Source organism: Podarcis pityusensis (genome assembly GCF_964106645.2).
Source record: "Podarcis pityusensis genome assembly, chromosome: 4".
NCBI classification, from domain to species: Eukaryota; Metazoa; Chordata; class Lepidosauria; order Squamata; family Lacertidae; genus Podarcis; species Podarcis pityusensis.
The window spans coordinates 6,456,763-6,476,207 of record NC_138027.1 but is presented as its reverse complement, the minus strand read 5'-3'; the positions used below and the strand labels follow the sequence as shown (position 1 = coordinate 6,476,207).

At 46.7% G+C, this 19,445-nt stretch overlaps 1 protein-coding gene across 4 annotated transcripts in view; it reads right to left on the bottom strand.

The window, feature by feature from the left end:
* The window catches only part of LOC308475061 (maestro heat-like repeat-containing protein family member 7), a 63,928-nt gene that overhangs the window by 8,801 nt on the left and 35,682 nt on the right, over positions 1-19,445 (bottom strand). For all 4 annotated transcript variants that reach the window (XM_081001840.1, XM_081001839.1, XM_081001841.1 and 1 more), the window contains 8 exons: positions 17,217-17,354; positions 15,228-15,342; positions 12,622-12,762; positions 10,083-10,247; positions 7,921-8,076; positions 6,508-6,630; positions 4,234-4,333; positions 3,005-3,070 (listed from right to left, as the gene is read on the bottom strand). In XM_081001840.1, coding sequence (XP_080857966.1) covers positions 3,005-3,070; positions 4,234-4,333; positions 6,508-6,630; positions 7,921-8,076; positions 10,083-10,247; positions 12,622-12,762; positions 15,228-15,342; positions 17,217-17,354 — 1,004 coding nt within the window. The remainder of the gene's footprint in view (positions 1-3,004; positions 3,071-4,233; positions 4,334-6,507; positions 6,631-7,920; positions 8,077-10,082; positions 10,248-12,621; positions 12,763-15,227; positions 15,343-17,216; positions 17,355-19,445) is intronic.

Here is a 19,445-nt window from a genome sequence, read left to right as displayed (position 1 = left end):
CTGCAGCAGCTGCACGACGCGCCCACTGCCGGGCACTTTGGCAAGGAGAAGACGGTGGAATTAGTCGCCAGAGACTTCTGGTGGCCCGGAATGAGAGGGGAAGTCGCGGACTACGTGGCGAGGTGTGACACCTGCCAGAGGGCCAAACCAGTGCACAGACCCCCGGCCGGACTGCTGGAACCGCTGCAAACTCTGTTCGAACCATGGGAGAGAGTGGCCCTGGACTTTGTCACGGATCTGCCCAGCTCGAGGGGCAAGACGGCAGTGCTAGTGGTGGTGGACATGTTCACCAAAATGGCCCACTTCATTCCGTGCGCAAAGGTGGCCACAGCGGAACAGACCGCCAAACTGTTCATAGACCACGTGTTCAGGGTTCACGGTCTGCCACGGTCTATCCTGTCCGACCGGGGGCGACAGTTCATCTCGAACTTCTGGCAGAAGCTGATGGGTTTCCTGAACGTCAAGATCAACCTAGCGTCGGCAAGACACCCGCAGACCAACGGACAAGCGGAGCGAGTCAACGCCATCATGCAGCAGTACCTGAGATGCTACGCAAATCAGCAGCCGGCAACATGGGTGGACTACCTGCCGCTCGCTGAGTTCGCCTACAACAACACGAAGCACGTGTCCACGGGGGTGACACCGTTCTTCGCCAACAACGGGAGGCATCCCAGAACCTTCCCGGGATTAGAGAGACTGGGGGAGGGGGAGCCACAGGCAGCGGAAGCCTTAGCGTCAGAGTTGCAGGAGGTTCACGAACAGCTTCGGAGGCAGTTAGAACTAGCAAAGCACGCATACAAACTGCAGGCTGACAAGCACAGAAGGGTTGGGGAAGACATACAGGTGGGAGACTGGGTTTGGTTAGCAGCCCAGGCGGTGCCGGCCAGATCGTTAGCGAAGAAGAAGCTCGGACATAAGCAGCTAGGCCCTTACCAAGTCGAGGCACAGGTCAATCCAGTGGCCTTCCGGTTGACACTTCCGGAGGGATCCAGAATGCACCCAGTGTTCCATAGATCAGTGCTCACGCCCTACAAAGCACCTCACAGATTTCAGGAGCCGGGCACGGCACCAGACCCGCTCAGGGAGACGCCCCCAAGGAGGGGGTCGCCAAGGGGGGAACCCATCAACGAGGTCACAGAGATTTTAGACTCGAGATGGGGGGAAGAGGGTGTAGAATATTTTCTCGCCAGAGAAGGTACCCCGGCCAGCGCCAACAGTTGGGTGCCGGACTATGCCTTGGACGAGCCTCTTCTCAAGGACGAGTTTCATGCCCTTTTCCCACACAGGCCCATGCCAGCCGAGTATTTCGACGACTGGCTTTTCACACCGACATTTTCAGCCAGCGCATTCCAGGGGTTCACCTCGGACGAGGAACCGGCACTAGAAACACGTTCCCCGGAGGGATCACCCTCGGGGTCGGCCTCAGACCGTTCCTATTGGTGGGACGATCGACCAGAGGAGCAGTGGCGCAGGAAGTGGCTGGGGGGTCCTTGGCAGGCAACGTCCCCGGAGGAGACCGGGGGAGAGACGGACATGGACGTGTTGGGGGAGGACCTTGGGTTCGAGCACGGCGGCAAAGAGATGGAAGCAGAGGAAATCGAGGTCGGCGAGAGCACGGAGGACGAGCCGGACTTATCCGGCTGGATGCACGCCACGGGGGACGAACTGTATCCGGCACTCACCCCCACAACGACGGAGCACCCAGTACCCACACCTGAAGGAGGGGAGGGGGGAAGGGGGGGCTTCGAGGGGGGGATGGATGTCAGGGGTTCAGGAGCAGAGGCACAGGAAAGGGAGGAAATAGAGAGCGAGGGGGAGGAGTCCGAAGGTAATGTTAGCGATGACAGCGGTCCGAGGTCTCTGAGTCTTTCCAGCGAATCGGAAGATTCACAGAAAGGGGCTCCCATGGTCAGAGCAAGGGGGGTGCCGAGGGGGACACCCCAGGAAGAAGGGGCCAGAGGGGACTCAGAGAGAAGCAGTTGGAAATCAGGACCAGCGTCCACACCAGAGTGCAGTAGGGGGGAGGAGTCCCAGGCATCGGGATCAGGCGGCGCACTGCCAGTGGGAGGACATGAGTCAGGATTGGCCACGCCTCCATCGGGGAGCGAGGAAACGGTCGAGAGGAAGGTTGAAGGCTGGGCGCGCGCGCCAAGTTCAAATGTACAGGAGGGCGGTGCAGTTGGCAGCCCGGATAGGGAGCCAGGTCCCAAAGCCCGCCGAAAAGACGGGGAGGAGTCAGGGGGGTCAACGTCAGCGTCAGAAGAATCCAGGAAGGAAGGGACCCCGGGGGGTAGCAGGACCCAGAGGAGAAAGGAGAGACGGAAGAGGTGGAGTAAGGCTAGAATCTTAAACTGGTGTACAGGGGGCGGAGACTCAGATGGAGCTTCGCCGATCTAACCATGAGACGTAGAGTTGCACGCAGCAGCTTGAGAATGGAAACTGTAACTCAATAAAGACTTTTGTTTAATGATCGCTGGCTAGCGTGATCCTCTGTGAGCTAGGATCTGGAAGCAGCTCTGACACTAACCTTGACACAAACCTAACCCTAACCTTAAGCCTAACTCTGTCAATAACTCTATCTCTAACCCTAACCCTAACCCTCTAACCCTAACCCCTAACCTTAACCCCTACTGTTAACCCTAACCCTACCCCCTGGTTTAAATCTGCTTTAGAATTTATGTTAATCTTAATTCCCTTATCATCATGCGTACACCATATGAACGGAGACATGGTGAGAATAAAATGCGATACAATAAGATCAAATAAAACAGAATGGGTGTGTGGCATCTTATGGATTGTATTTTTGCACTTCAGCATAAGCTGGAGGGACCACGTGCCTCCTTATTTGTAAATGATATCAAATCAAAATGTACGGCATAGAACCTTCTCTTTTTTTTACTAGACACGCGAGAGACGGTCTTTTAAATTTGTAAGTCTCCCTGGAACTAGGAGTTCATGTCGTCATCATGCAAAGGGATTTGAGTCCCGCGGTGCTGTTACTTACAGAGGAATATCAAGTCCTTTTTTTCCTGAGTGATCGCAACTGGCTCTGCACACTGGGCAACGCAACCTGAAAGACAGGAAGTCCGTGAGCCTCTCAGTAAGTCACACCTTTCCCATGAGCATCCCACCTCCTTTGCGCTGGGACTAGGAAGACTGCCAGAACAGAGAGGCCTGCCTAGACCACAGACTCATTGTGTGACTTCAAACAATTCACTCATTTTCCCTTTTAATTTTAAATGGTTAATTTTGTTCCAGCAGGTATATAGCATCAGGTAAGAGGAAAAAGGAGATCATAATATAATATAATATAATATAATATAATATAATATAAAGTATACCCTGCCCATCCGGCTGGGTATCCCCAGCCACTCTGGGCGGCTTCCAACAAAGATTAAAAATACTTTAAAATGTCACAAATTAAAAACTTCCCTGAACAGGGCTGCCTTCAGATGTCTTCTAAAAGTCAGATGGTTGTTTATTTCCTTCACATCCAACACGACGGCATTCCACAGGGAAGGAGCCACAACTGAGAAGGCCCTCTGCCTGGTTCCCTGTAACCTCACTTTTCACAGGGAGGGAACCGCCAGAAGGCCCTTGGCGCTGGACCTCAGTGTCCAGGCAGAACGATGCGGAAGGAGACACTCCTTCAGGTATACTGGACTGAGGTTGTTTAGGGCTTTCAAGGTCAGCGCCAACACTTTGAATTGTGCCTGGAAACGTACTGGGAGTCAATGTAGGTCTTTCAGGACCAGTGTTATATGGTTTCAGGGGCCACTCCCAGTCACCAGTCTAGCTGCCACATTCTGGATTAATTGTAATTTCCGGGTCACCTTCAAAGGCAGCCCCACGTAGAGCACATTGCAGTAGCCCAAGCGAGAGATAACCAAAGCATGCACCACTCTGGAAAGACACTGTGGGCAGGGAGGGTCTCATCCTGCGTACCAGATGGAGCTGATAAACAGCTGCCCTGGGCACAGAATTGACCTGCCCCTCCATGGACAGCGGTGAGTCCAAAATGACACCCAGGCTGCGCACCTGGTCCTTCAGGGGCACAGTTACCCCACTCAGGACCAGGGAGTCCCCCACATCCGCCTACCCCGTCCCCCCAAACAGTACTTCTGTCTTGTCAGGATTCAACCTCAATCCGTTAGCGCCATACATCTCCAACAGCCTCCAACTAGTGCAATGAAGCACCGGGTGATAAAGGAATAGGGCCACTCTTTTGCTCACCAAGAAAGATGGCAGCTGCTCTCCGGATCGAGACCTGCGGGCACTGAAGGTGGTCCAGACATTGGAGCAAGATGGCAGGGATGGTTTTGACCTTCCAGGACTAGCAAAGCAAAGAGGAACATTAAGAACATAAGCAGAGGCTGCTGGATGAGACCAATGGTCCATCTAGACCAGCCGTCTGTCCTCACAGTGGCCGACATGATGCCTCTGTTGTGGAATTCTACTCCGATTGATCCAGAGCAGAACTCCATCATATAGTTCTTTTATTTTTATTATTAAAATTTTTATTTTTTACCAACAACCAAACACAAACAGTGAAACCCCCCAAGCAGCTGATACATTGGGTATACATAATCAATAATAACATATTCAAATCAACCATATGCACAATTTTATATACGTTAACACTCCTCCATCCACAAGGTAACTTTTAACATTTTAATTGCCGCAAATTGTTCAAACCTACCCAAATAATTCAGTATCTTCTCAAACCAATCCTCCTCTTTCTCACTGACCTTAAACCCTTTCAGTCTGTGTATCTTCACAGTTATTCTAAAATTATAATATTATTCAGTTTCTTCCTCCATTGGTTCACCCCTAGCTCTTCTGCATTTTTCCAGTTACTCGCTATAACCTGTCCGGCTGCAGTTACCATCAATTTTACCCATTTACATTCCTCTTTTGTTTTTAACTCGGTGCTACTCAGACTAATAAGAATCATTAATTTAGATATCCCCACCTTCCTGCCCACAATTCCCGAAATTTCTATACCAATCTGTTTCCAAAATTCATTAACTAACGGACAATCCCACCACATATGACTCCAACATATAGTTAGCAGAGTAGAAACGTAAACACGTTGCAGGATTCCCCAAAAAACAGACCAGAGGGAATTGTATTTCATCCGGGAGAGATTTACTGCTACTGAAGGCAGATGAGTATAATGGTTACAAATCCAAAACGTTCAGGATTGGCCCTGGCCATAAGAAATCCAGTTGCAACAGACTTAACTTAAATTTACATTATAATCTAAACCTTAACACTATATATAGAACATCACACCAGAAGGAAAAGAGGTAAGAGAAAGTGAAACCTAGGCTCCTTCTGGCCTTACTATTATAGTCAGCATGACCTTGACAGAAAGAGATAACAGAACCAGTTTAAGCCAGCTGTACTCAGCTTCTCGGAAGGAATAACCCAAACATCAGGAACCTTGAAATAATAATAATAATAAAATGTCCAGTAGCACCTTAGAGACCAACTAAGTTTGTTCTGAGTACAGTATAAGCTTTTGTGTGTATGCACACTTCTTCAGATACCACGAAATCAGATTGCATGCACATGAAAGCTTATACGTACCCAGAACAATCATAGTTGTTCTCTATTTTTTCCCCAATTTTTTTTATTAGTTTCACAATATTATAAACAAACAAACAAACAAACACACAAAACAGAAGTAACTTCCTCGCTTCCCCTTGGTTGAATTTCATTGCATGACCTTTTAACGGTTTTCCAAATCCCAATTTTTATGAAATTTAACTTAAACATTAACATCCTCAGATCTTCACCTTATGGAATTAAACATATTAATTCATCACTTAACATAAGTTAGTTGGTCTCTAAGGTGCTACTGGACATTTTTCTTTTTATTTCGACTGTGTCAGACCAACACGGCTACCTACCGGAATCTAGAACCATGAACCTTCTGCTTGTTTCTTTCACACAGAGAAGCTTCCAGAACATAGCTGTCAACTTTTCCCTTTTCTTGCAAGGAATCCTATTCGGAATAAGGGAATTTCCTTTAAAAAAGGGAAACTTTGACAGCTATGTTCCAGAACCCTCTTGAATTAAGTAGAATAGGAAAGGTCTCTACACATCAGTTCAATACTTTCTGCACTAGGAAATGCAAACTGACAGCCTCAAGGGGAAACCTGGCAGCAGGATTTGAACACAAGACCCCTTTGCCTCCATGAGATTCCCAGCAACTGGTATTTAGAGGCATAAACTGGACTCAGTGAACTCAAAAGAGTCTTTACAAAATCTGGAACGTGCAGTCGAAATATTTGAAAAGGCGGCTCCAAAGATATTTGATTCCAAACCCGGAATCCTAGAAACTGAATAACAAAAATTGTGGGATCCAGAAAGACTCGAGGGGATTTGCAACTTGAAATGGGGCTACTTGCCATTTTTTGACTTGTCTCCCACCTGGCCCTACGGGGGGAAATTTGAAGCATACCCTGCCAAGCCGTTGCTAGACAAAGGCTGGTGACTTACGATTTGCCGGCAGAGGGTCTCTGCGATCTGAGGGTGGTCGTGCCAAGCCTTCTTGCTGTTAATCTTCTTCGGGAGGGACCAGCCCAGGAAGCGGAAGCACCTGGCGAGGGCATCCTGGCAACCCTGCCGTGGGGAGTCAAAAGGGGCGACAAGGGTCAGTCAGGGAGAGGGCAGGTCAATGGCAACAGCGACCGCCAAGCTGGCAACCTCAGCCTCTGCTCACAACCATCCTGATCTAAATTTCCGTCCCCTTCCTCATTTCATTTTAAGTTTGTATTAAAATTTGTAAATTGTGATCAGGGGGAAACTGAGCACACATTTTTTAAAAATCGTTTGGGGGTGGGAGAGCATAGAAATCATATGTAATATTAAGATCCAGGAGGAGAAGTCGAAAAGTACTTCCTGCATCCTTCCATATGTATTAATAATAATAATATAAAATATAAAATATAAAATATAAAATATAAAATATAAAATATAAAATATAAAATATAAAATATAAAATATAAAATATAAAATATAAAATATAAAATATAAAATAAATATAAATAAAAAATAATAAAAATAATAAAAATAATAAAATAAAATCAAATAAAATAATTTATTATTATTATTATTTATACCCTGCCCATTGGGCTGGGTTTCCCCAGCCACTCTGGGTGGCTTCCAACAAAATATTAAAAATACGATACATTGGTCCATGAAGCACAGGGAAATCGGATTCTGCAAACTCAGAACAAGGAAAGGTTGGGTTCAGTGGTAGGGCATCTGCTTGGCATGCAGAAGGTTCCAGGTTTGACGGCATCTCCGGGTCGGACTAGGAATGTCCCCTGTTTGAGATCTTAAGACAGCTGCTGCCAGTCAGTGCAGACATTACTGAACTAGATGGACCCAAGGCATAGCTGTCAACTTACAGATTTGAAAATAAGGGACCAGCAGCCTCAAAAATAAGGGATCAGCAGCCAAAATAAGGGATTTTTGTCAACCAGCTGAAATGCGAAGTTAAAAGGGACCAGATCATTTGGGAGAGCAGCGCCGGTTTTTAGCCCTTCGTTTCCAGAGGTTGCTGCTCAAGACACCAGCTGATGAAACACTGCAATGAAATAACTACAAGCAGCAACCACTTTTTGCGCAAAACAAAGTCCAAGCTACGAAGATGCTGCTGCAGTTCTGTATCTTTTCTCTCGTGCTCCATCTGCAGCTCTCAGTTCCATCAGGCGGGGCGGGAGGAAGGGGGGTGGAGATAGCGCCTGAAGTAAACCCGCAGATCAGACCATCTATGCTAGTCTACCACTACAGCAGGGACAGCAGCGGGGACACGGCGCTGGGATAAGGGAGTTTCCCGCCAAATAAGAGACGGTTGACAGCTATGACCCAAGGGTAAGGCAACTGCATCCTCTGTTCCTGACTCACCTTCACCACCTCGGGCTCCTCGTCTTGCAGGTGGAGGAGCAGCGGGAGCAGACTCTGGGTCACCTGCTCTTGGATGAGATACTTCTCCTTCTTCTTGACTACGTTGGGCAGCTCAGCAAACAGGGCAATGGCGGAATTGCGGGTCCTGGCCTCTGCCTGTGGGCAACAGAGGCTGCTTCATGTGGGTGAGTCTTCAAACTTCAGAGCTTGGCTGAAAGCATGGGTTGATCAAATGGGGAGGTCCCACAAGCCTTGAGAAGGGAGAAACCTGCCACTCTGACTGCCCCTAGCCCTTGCTGTCTGAAATATACCCGGAGTCGAGTGTGAATTTTGTTATGTGTTGAAGTTCTCACCCTGGCCACCAGGGGGTGTTGTGTATATAGTTCTCACTCAGGTCCACATAAGTTAATTTAGGCAGGAAACCCTGGGCTGTTATTGTTACAATGTTGACAGCTGGCTGCCTATAAAAGCAGGCCAGCTAAGCTGTTCAGTTCAGTTCAGTTCAGTTTCAGCTTACTAATAAAGAACTACTTGGCGAAATCTCTGTGTTGTCTGCTTTGTTCACCCACTGCTTAATAAATTTCACGCTCTTTATTCAGCTCGTAGTAGCAATGAATGAAACTTTCCCCAAAATGTCTAGCTATATATACACATTATTTACACAATGGGCCCCGCGTGATTGGCTAATTCCAGGCTGCTCCTGCAGGCCAATCAGGTTGCAGATTCACTTCTTCCAGAAGCCTGATTGGATGCTCCTGCAGCCCAATCAGGTTGCTGATTCACTTCCACTTGGAGCTGGATTGGGTGGCTCCTGCGGACCAATCAGACTGCTGCATTCTGGATCCTATTGAGCTAAGATTCAGCTCAGTACATAACACTGACCATGTCTCCAGCCTTCAATTCCTACATTTCACCCTCACTGACCAACCATCTGAACCTCATTATTTGACCCCCACTGCCCAGATCTTTGAGCAGGGGGGGAGTTTAGCTCTGCCCTCTTTGCACCCTTGCCCTCAACCTATTCCCCAGCCCAGCTTTACGCGGGATGTAATCCACTGGGGCAGTCAAGTACAACATTCCTTGTTTTGCTAGAGTGGACATGCAGGTGATGTTGGTCCAGCCAGTCGAGCTTCCTGTTACACCTGGCTGGAGCATCCTTCCTTTGCATGTGACCGGTAGGTGAGTGTGACCTTTCCAGATCTGGTAAAAGGCCAAGTCATGTAGCCATCTTCCCTTCTTTTTCGTCCTGCCTGCTTTCTGCTTCACCTGGACCGCACTGCTGGCTCTCTCAGCCAGCAGTCCCTGGGTTATCTCTCATATGGGGTAAACCTATTTGTACATATTTGCAACCTTAAGCCTAAAGCCTGCCTTCAGGGATCAATCACACTGTGCTCTGCCTGATCGTGAGTAAACTTCTTTTTGTTACTTATGAACAAGACTGTTGTGTCTTTATTCTTTTAGGGTTTTGTTATGTACTGAGTTGAATAGGATCCAAAATGCAGCAGTCTGATTGATCCTAGAACAGTGCAGCAGTCTGATTGGTCTGCAGGAGCCACCCAATCCAGCTCTAGGTGGAAGTGAATCCACAACCTGATTGGCCTACAGGAGAATCCCGGAATTAGCCAATCACGTGCAGCCCATTGTGTAAATAATGTATATAAAGCAGATATTTTGGGGGAACTTCCATTCCTCCTCGCCACTATGAGCTGAATAAAGAGCATGAAATCTACTCTTGACTCCAAGTATATTTCAGGATCCAAGGGATATTACCAGGAACATATCCCAATCTGGGCAAGCCAGATTGAACTGCTTATTGTTTCAAGAGACTCACGTGAGTCTGCAACCAGCTTCCGGCTATGTAATAGGGGAATGCGCTCTGCTACTTGCTAGTGCGAGTTAGGAAGGATAATATTAATCAACATATCCTCTCCTGTTACCCACAACGTTCCCGCACCTTATGGGTCTCGCACTGACCCAGCCTCTCCATTTTCAGGGCTAATGGAGGGGACATAGCCAAGCCACCAGGGATTGGAGGGAGAAGGGGGCACAGGGAGCCCTGAAAACAGAAGTAGGGGGCACGATGGGACCATGGAGAGTTCTGGGGTCACAGGGCGGTGGGAGGCACACCCCGGATTGGAAAGTAACCTCCCCCAAATTCTTACGTTGCTGAACAAAGGAAGCAGCTTCTCAGCCAAGCTGACAATGTCGCTCCTCTGCATGAACTTCAAAAGGTTCTGGATGGCCGTGATGCCCTCAGCGACAACCACACCGTCTGCCTCTTCCAAGCTGCCCAAGAGCGTTGGCATGAGGGTCTTGACCTCCTCCACCTGCAAACAGGAAGCAGATGAACATCACTCCCTTCCCCAAGCTTCTTCTGGACAGAAAGCTGACTCCTGGGTCTCTAGATAATGTGGGGTGTGTCATCAATGTAGCAGACAAGTACAACACTTCTTGTTTGCCCAGAATGGACACACAGGGGAATGTTGCTCCAGCCAGGAGGACTTCCTGTCACACCTGGTCTGGAGCACCCCCCCACACATGTGACCAGGTAGATGGACATGACCCTGGGAGACCCCATAAAAGGGCTGTTCCTGCAGCCATCTTCCCTTCTTCCTCGCTTTATTCCATCTTGATTCCTTTTGCTGTCTGCTGGCTCTCAGCCAGCAGTACATAGGCTCATTCCCGTATGGCAGGGATGTCCAACAGGTCGATCGTGATCTACTGGTAGATCCCCATGAGGTTTTGGTAGATCGTGGTCAATCTCTGGCTCCCTTTCCTTAATGTCGCTAAAACTGACTCCTGCCCCACCCCCTCGTCCCGCTCTCCATTGTTGTATGATTTCTGGAAGGGAAGATGGAGATTTCTCTGTGCTGCTGTTTTGATCCACAACAATCTTTTTGTTAGTGACTTTACCCCTTTGTCCCTTGCCTTTAACCCCCCAATAGAACTTTCCCCCCAAAAAAGGTTATTTTTTTAACTTCCCCAAAAACGGGGCTCCTCTCTTCCCTAAAAAAGGCTCAACAACTTTGAGCTGAACCCACCACCAAAACGGGGGTAGATCACTGCCAGTTTTTAATTCTGAAAGTTGATCGCAGTCATTTGAGAGTTGGCCACCCCTACCATATGGGATGGACTCACACTCTCTTCTGTAACTACAAGCTAAAGCCTGCTTTCCAGATCGAATTGTGAACTGAATGTAAGTAAATTTCTTGTTACTTTTAAGAGAAGACTGTTGTGTCTTTATTCTTTTAAAGAGGGATTAAATGGGAATTTAATAGAAGAAGACGAAGAAGAAGAAGAAGAAGAAGAAGCCGCCAGACTGGATTGCTTAACTCAAGAGATTCAAATGAATCTACCAGATTGCTTCCTGCAATATATAGGGGAATGTGCTCTGCTACCAGCTCACTAGCGTGAGTGAGGAAGGATAATAAGGACCAGTGTGAGTGTGGAAAGTCGGCGGTTTGAATCCCTGCGACAGGGTGAGCTCCCGTTGCTTGGTCCCAGCTTCTGCCAACCTAGCAGTTCAAAAGCACAAAGTGCAAGTAGATAAATAAGCACTGCTCCAGCGGGAAGGTAAACAGCATTTCCGTGCGCTGCTCTGGTTTCGCCAGAAGCGGTTTAGTCATGCTGGCCACATGACCTGGAAAAACTGTCTGCGGAGTGGCCAAACGCCAGCTCCCTCGGCCAGTAAAGCGAGATGAGCACCACAACCCCAGAGTCGTTTGCGACTGGACTTAACTGTGAGGGGTCCTTTACTTTTTTAAATTATGCCCTGCTTCCCCTCTCCATGATGGAGCTGCTGAAAGCGGCTTGCGAGACAAGGAGAGCAAAGCAGGAAAGGGGCCACGATCCATTCGCCAAGATCACAAATTGTTGAGCAGAAAAACAGCAGGGAAAGACCAAAGCACAAAGAAGATAATTGGGGATCAATGCCCTAAGCAGAAAACCTGTTTAGACAGCAATATTCTCAACTGCGGATGGAAAGCAGATAAAGAGGCAGTGGCAGGGAGTTCCGCAGGTGGGACACCGTTGCAGAAAAGGCACTTTCAACCTGTCGCCACCAGCCTTCCTGCAGAAGGCGGCATCTCATGCACTTGATATCTCTCTGGCCTGGTACAGAAAGGCTGTGGTTACTGTATTTTTCGCTCTATAGGATGCACTTTTTCCACTCCAAAAATTAAGGGGAAATGTGTGTGCATCCTGTGGAGCGAATGCAGGCTCCTTGGCTTCAGCGATAGCAACGCGAAGCCTCTGAAGCCCAGGGGGAGCGCTCCCTCCGCACTCCGGAGGCTTTGCGTTGCTTTCGCTGAAGCCTTCAGAGTGCAGCGCGAGTTTCCGCTGCGCTCTGCAGGCTTTGGGTGAACGCACATTGAACGCACAGAATGCTCCTTGTTTTAGAGGGGGAGAACAAGGGGGAAAAAATCTCCCCCTCTCTGCGCAGCGCCCCTTCAGCAAAGCGGCAGGAGAAATGGAAGGGACTCTGTTTCTCCTGCCGCTTTCCTGAAGGGGCGCTGAGCAGAGAGGGGGAGAATTTTTTTTCTTGTTCTCCCCCTCTAAAACAAGGTGCGTCCTATGGTCGGGTGCGTCCTATAGAGCGAAAAATATGGTACATTCTCCACAGCTGCCAGCCCTTCCAACTCCACAATTCCCATGAGTCATGTGAGAGAACAGAGGGGTTGTCCCTGCCCCCTCCTTCCTCACCTTATCAGGGTGGATGGCTAAGATGCCCAGAGCTCTCAGGCCAAGGGAACGGACGTCTGGGCTGGGGTTCCTGGTCCACTCCTCAAGACTCTCAAAGATCTGGTCCGCTGGCAGCTGCTCAATCTCCTGGTAGTGGAGAAGCTGAGGAACAAGAAAGGACCATCGGCCACGTGAGAGAGGAACGGGCAGGATGCGACCACCTCTTTCCCTGAGATGGAGCTTGCCTAGATGAGCAGGGCCAACAGCCATAAAAACGTCCACATTAAGTCTCCAAAATGCTGTGTGTGTGTGTAGTATTTATTATTATTATTATTATTATTATTATTATTATTATTATTATTATACCCAGCTACTCTGGGCAGCTTCCAGCACACAAAAATAATAAGAATACATCAAACATTAATAGTAACAATCAGATCCTGCGTAAAATAGGTCACAATAACTTTGAAATAAACAACGTATACCAAATACAGCAATATGCAATAATCCAACAGTAAACACTAAAATGAAACATCAGCTAGTAATAATTAGACAGTTATCAATTACAATAAAGAATTACTCATCCATAATGGATAAAAACAGCAGCAAATCACAATGCATAAAATTCGACAAGTCATGCAAGACGATGTAAAAGGATTAAGTTGAGAAACAAGGGCACACAACTTACAACATTATTATTATTTTTTTTAAAAAAAAACTATCCCTGAACTCTCCTCCCAGCTGCTTCTCATTGTGTGCAAAATAACAAGGTGGTTTAGGGCAGGAGTTTTCTACCTTTTCAGACCCAGGACCCGCCTTTAGCCCAAACATGCACGTGGGAAGTCATGTCTTAACCCTTTACCATACAATATCTTACATGTTTACTTAGGTTGACTGAGCTGCATGCATGGGTGCAAGATTGGAAGGATAAAGAGGCAAGCAAATTAAAAAATAAATAAATCCTCAACCAATTCATTAGGCCGGCCTGCTGTTTAAACAGTCCTTAATCAACTAAGGACTCACCTCATAATTAACCATTTAGATAACTCATTAGTCCGTTACATTTAATTCCATTCGATTTAAATGTCTTTTAAATCGATGAGCTGAGCTCATCCTTAGGATACAGTCTTTCTCCACCGCATTTCTTACAGGAGGAATCAAAATAGCTTCCCAAAATTAAAATGTATTTAACCCCTTAAACACAGATTCTGAAAGGGGTTGCCTGTGAAGAGGGAAGGAAGACCACAGTTCAGTCTCTGCTTCAAACTTGCTAGGTGATGTTCTCCTCACTGCACATTTAAAAGCACACGGCGCATTTCTTATTTCCTTATTGCATTTTTATTCCACCTCTCTCCCCAGGGAGATCAAGGTGTGTGTGCGAGGTTCTCCCATTGCTCATTCAGTCTCTACAACAAACCGGACGGGTAGGATAGGCTCAGAGAAGGAGCCTGAGGGTTTTGGACCAGAATCTTTCCAGCCCTTCCCAGGGATTGAACCCAGAGAGGTTCTGCATGCCAAGAAGATGCTCCAGCCCTGAACGACGGCCTTTGGGGCACAGCTTCCATCCTAAGCTTCTGCGCGGATCACTCTCCTCCTGGTCCTGAATGGGGTAACTGTGCCCCCGAAGGACCAGGTGCGCAGCCTGGGAGTCATTTTGGACTCACAGCTGTCCATGGAGGCACAGGTCAAATCTGTGTCCAGGGCAGCTGTTTACCAGCTCCATCTGGTACGCAGGATGAGACCCTCCCTGCCCTCAGGCTGTCTCCCCAGAGTGGTGCATGCTCTAGTTACCTCCCGCTGGGACTACTGCCATGTGCTCTGTGTGGGACTACCTTTGAAGGTGACCTAGAAACTACAATTAATCCAGAATGTGGCAGCTAGACTGGTGACTGGGGGCAGCCGCCAAGACCACAAAGCACCGGTCTTGAAAGACCTACATTGGCTCCCAGTACGTTTCCGAGCACAATTCAAAGTGTTGGTGTTGACTTTAAAGCCCTAAACGGCCTCGGCCCAGTAGACCCAGAAGCGTCTCCACCTCCATCGTTCTGCCCGGACGCTGAGGTCCAGCTCCGAGGGCCTTCTGACGGTTCCCTCATTACGAGAAGAAAAGCTACAGGGAACCAGGCAGAGGGCCTTCTCGCTAGTGGCGCCCTCCCTGTGGAACGCCCTCCCGTCAGATGTCAAAGAGAAGAACAACTACCTGACATTTAGAAGACATCTGAAGGCAACCCTGTTCAGGGAAGTTTTTAATGTGTGACATTTTAATGTATTTTTAATATTTGTTGGAAGCCGCCCAGAGTGGCTGGGGAAACCCAGCCAGATGGGCGGGGTACAAATAAAAAAATATTATTATTATTACTTCTGTGGAGGCTTGGGAGGCAAGCTGCATGCCCGCCAGCCGTATGGTTGATGGGGCACAGCTGGCGGGCATGCAGGGAAAGGGCAAAGCCACAAAGCTCCCCCATTCGCTGGGGCTCCCCTGAGAAGCCAGCACCCTGGCGCAACGCACCAGTAAGCCCAACAGGAAAGACGGCTCTGTTTCCCCACCTGGCCCTGTATGGGAGAAGGCGTTCTCTCAGGTCACCTGGTCCCAGGTGGTCGCTTTAGCGGTCCTGCACATCTCTTACCTCTACGAAGAAAGCAATGGTGGTTGGCTTGAGTTTCTTGCTGCCTTTGCTGAGCAGAGAGAACATCATGTCCAAGATTCTCATGGTCTCGGGGCAAGCAAAGTGCAGCATGGCTCTGGAAGACACCAGGGGGAAGGCGCCATGTTGTTACAAGGAAGGAGGGTAACGCCACCCCTGCGAGGAATGCGTATCTGGGTCTCAATTACAGACTTTAAAAGTGTGAACAGGGTTATCTCTTTCCCTTCACAGGAAGAAAGTTTCTAGCTGATTTGTGGTTTTGACACCTGGGTGTCTGGGATGTAGATTTAGTGTGAGAGGGTTAACTGGCTAATTTACAACTCAAAGAATTTGGTCTGTCTCTGGGAATGCTTTAATCTTCAAGGCCCTTTCGATAATTTAAACAGAATTAAACAGTTTGGACACCCCTGATTAGGCCCTTAGCGTTGTCCATAGCCAGTTTGTGCAAGGATAAATAAAAAGAGAAAATAAAAATAAAAATGTGTGGACATTTGATTAGTGTGTGCAATGATTTCTCAAGTGGCGGACAGAGTCTAGCTATCAGGGACTGTGCAGAGGAGGGGCTGCTCTGAGCAGCCTCCCCTCCCCCTGCTCCGGATCCTGAATCTTCCCGGGAGCAGGAGGACGGTATAGATTTGGAACAGTGGTTTGCAGAGGGGCATAGTTCAGAAGGCAGAAGCTGGGAAATACTGGATGGGGAACAGCTAGGAGAAGAAACACTGGAAGAATAGAGGGTTAACAGATTCACAGAATTCCTCCGCTCAGTCCAAGGTTGAGAAGAGCTCACACAGTGTCAGAACAGAAAACACAGATTGCAAATTACTGAGAGAGAATTATATGAAAATGATGTGCAGATTGTACATATCACTGGTTAAATTGGCAAAAATGTATAAAAATGAAAAGAAAGAGTGCTGGAGGTGCGAAGCAGAAGGTACGTTTTATCATATGTGGTGGGATTGTAAAAAGGTAAAAGCTTATTGGGAAATGATATATAATGAATTAAAAAAAATGTTGAAAATAACTTTTATAAAAAACACCAGCCTTTTTATTAGGTATTTTAAGCCAATATATACTGAAAGAAAAGAGGACTATATTCATGTATGCCACTACAGCAGCGAGAATGTTGATTGCACAAAATTGGAAGACTGGAGAAATACCAACTAAAGGGTAATGGCAAGAGAAGTTGATGAACTATGCAGAACTGGCAAAAATGACAGACAGATTAGGAGAAAAAGACAACAGTGACTTTGAAAAAGAATGGGAACCATTTATATTATACCTGCAGAAAGTCTATAGACTTGATGGCAGGATTTAAATAAACATTCACATTGTCAGTATTAGAAAATGTGTAGAAGATAGAGAAACAATATGGTGTATTCACTGTTATTTTTATGTTTTTAGGTTTGATGTTATTGTAGAAATATGATATTAGTAACTTTTTCTCTTAGGAGGCAGCAAAGTGGGTGAAAGGAGAAACAAACCAGAAGTGGAAGTTGGGGGAAGCCTAGGAGGGGAGGGAGGGAGGAATGCATAGTAAATGTCATGGATATGAGATGTGTGTAATGAATGAAAAAGAAAAATGAATAAAAATTAAAAAAGAAAAGAAAACACGGAGGGTACAAACTCAGATTACAAGACGTAGGAGTGATGTAGATTAATAGGGACGGCAGAGGGTGTAATCCTTAAATGGGAGCACCACCATTTCTAGGAGATGTGTTCTCTGTTCTCTCGCTGTGATTATTAAAATTTCTAACTGGTAAGAAGACTCCTTTTCTTTTGTTCTGCTTATCTACTATGGGGGGGGGGTGATTCCCCAAATCCTGACACCAGCTTTCTGGGCCCAGGGCCTTGGCTCCCTTGGAGAAGAGCTGTGATGGTTTTCGAAACGTCAGAACCAGCGTGGCAGTCTGGGAGCCGGCGGGCGCCTCTCCTTGGCGAGGGGTGAAGTGGACGGAACAGCAGGGCCCTCACCTTGCCAGCAGCGTGGCCCCCTGGAGCACTTCCCTGGCGCTCTGCAGCATGCTCCAGCCCCGCGTCCTCTCCATGAACGTGACCTCGTAGCGGCAGCCAGTGCGAATCAGGAGCAACTTGAGGGCCTCCGCTGAAAAGCTAAGCCAAGAGGATGGCCTGGTTACATAAGGACATAAGTGAAGCTCTGCAGAATCAGGCCATGAGGATGCTCAGCCAGATAGGCATTTGGCCTGACCCAGCAGGCTCTTCTTAATGGTCTTAACTGTTTTTATACCGGCAATTGTTTTGTTCATGTCTTTATTGCATTGTGAAATTGCCTTGACATAATTCATAGCAAGCAATACATAAATATTGTTGTTGTTGATAATGATAATAATAATAATAATAATAGTCTGGGTAGAAATGGAGAAGGCACTTTCTTTTCTTCTTTTTTTATTCATTTATTTTATTAACATATAAAACACATACATATACACTTACACAATACACGTACACAACGCACTACCTAATTTTCATAACATAAAACATACCTACATTACTCTATATAATACCTACCTATACTATACATATCAACATACGTACACTCCTACCCCACATGAACACCCACCACATGATTTGACTTCCAGCCGTTCTTGTTACGCTACTTTATTTTTCCAACTACCTTTCATTATTTCTTTAATCTCTTCTTCTATCTTAACTTTCCTTTCCTTTCACTCAAATCATTTTCCGGATTCACTCAGTATCTGTCAGGAATTACTTTTTCCACATAAATTTTGATGTATTCTTTAAAGATAGCCCACTCCTTATTCACTTTTTGTACCATATCTCCTCTTATCCTCCCTGTTAGTTCGGCAATATGGAAGTATTCCATTATTTTAGATAACCAGTCTGTTTTAGTTGGGACACTGCTGCTTTTCCAATTTTTGGCAATCAATAACCTTGCCGCCATAGTTGCATACATAAATATTGGTCTGACCGTTCTTTTTATTTCCTCTGACATGATGCCTAGGAGAAAGGATTCTGGGGGTTTTTCAAATGAAAATCTAAACATTCTTTTCAGTTCATTATAGATATTTTCCCAGAATCCCACTATCTCTTTGCACTCCCACCACATATGCAGAAAGGTTCCTGCCCCGTTGTTGCATCTCTAACATACATTACTACAGTTTTTGTACATTTTTGCCAATCTGGCCTGGGTCAAGTACCATCTGTATGAAATGGAGAAGTCACTTTCAGAACAATATAAGAACATAAGGGCTTGCTGGATCCGACCAATGGCCCATCTAAGCCAGCATCCTGTTCCCACAGCGGCCAACCAGATCCCTGTGGGAAACCCGCAAGCAGGATTCGAACACAAGAGCAACAAGAGGGCAGAGCAGAGCCATCCTGGCTAATAGCCCCCCAAAGCCCTCCATGAATTTGTCTAATCCTCTTTTAAAGTCATCCAGGTTGTTGGTCATCACTGCCTCCTGTGGGAGTTAACTATGTGCTGCCTGAACAAGTGCTTTTAACCGTCCTGAATTTTCCAACATACAGATGTTTATGAGTTCTAGCGTTCTCTCCTTGTCACCCACTAGCAGAGGACCCGGGTCAGGCCTCAGACTATGGGTGCCCAGCGACATAGGTGCCTGGCTTATATTTTAACACTTGAGTGGGTTGAGAGATCAAGGCATGCCTGGGTAAGCAGGCCTCTCTTCAAAAGCCGGCGGTATGCCAATGCAGATGGATGCCTCTCTTATTTCAGCAGGGAGCATGTTCCATAACCATGGGGCTACCAGTGAAAAAGCCCAGCTCTGTGTTATACAAAATGGATAGCTATCAGACTGCGGAGAGACTAACCAGGTTACATTTCTTAATCTTTTTAAAAAATATATAACTTTTATTAAGTTCTTCTATTATGCATTTTAGAATATTCATTTAAGCAACCTTAAAATATCAATGACTTCCTTCCTTCTCTTTCCATGGTTCGTTTTACATAACACAAATCCCTGCATATTTTACATAAACTAAACCATTCAGTATTCCATTATTACATCCATGAAAACTTGTTTACACTGTTGAATTTATCTCAACGCTGCCCACGTTTTCAAACATACACAATTTCCACCCATATAGTCAATAAATGCTTTCCAGTCTTCTCTGAACATATGTTCTTCTTGTTCTCTTATTCTATAGGTTAAGTCTGCAAGCTGCGCATATTCTGTCAGCTTAAGTTGCCATTCTTCTTTG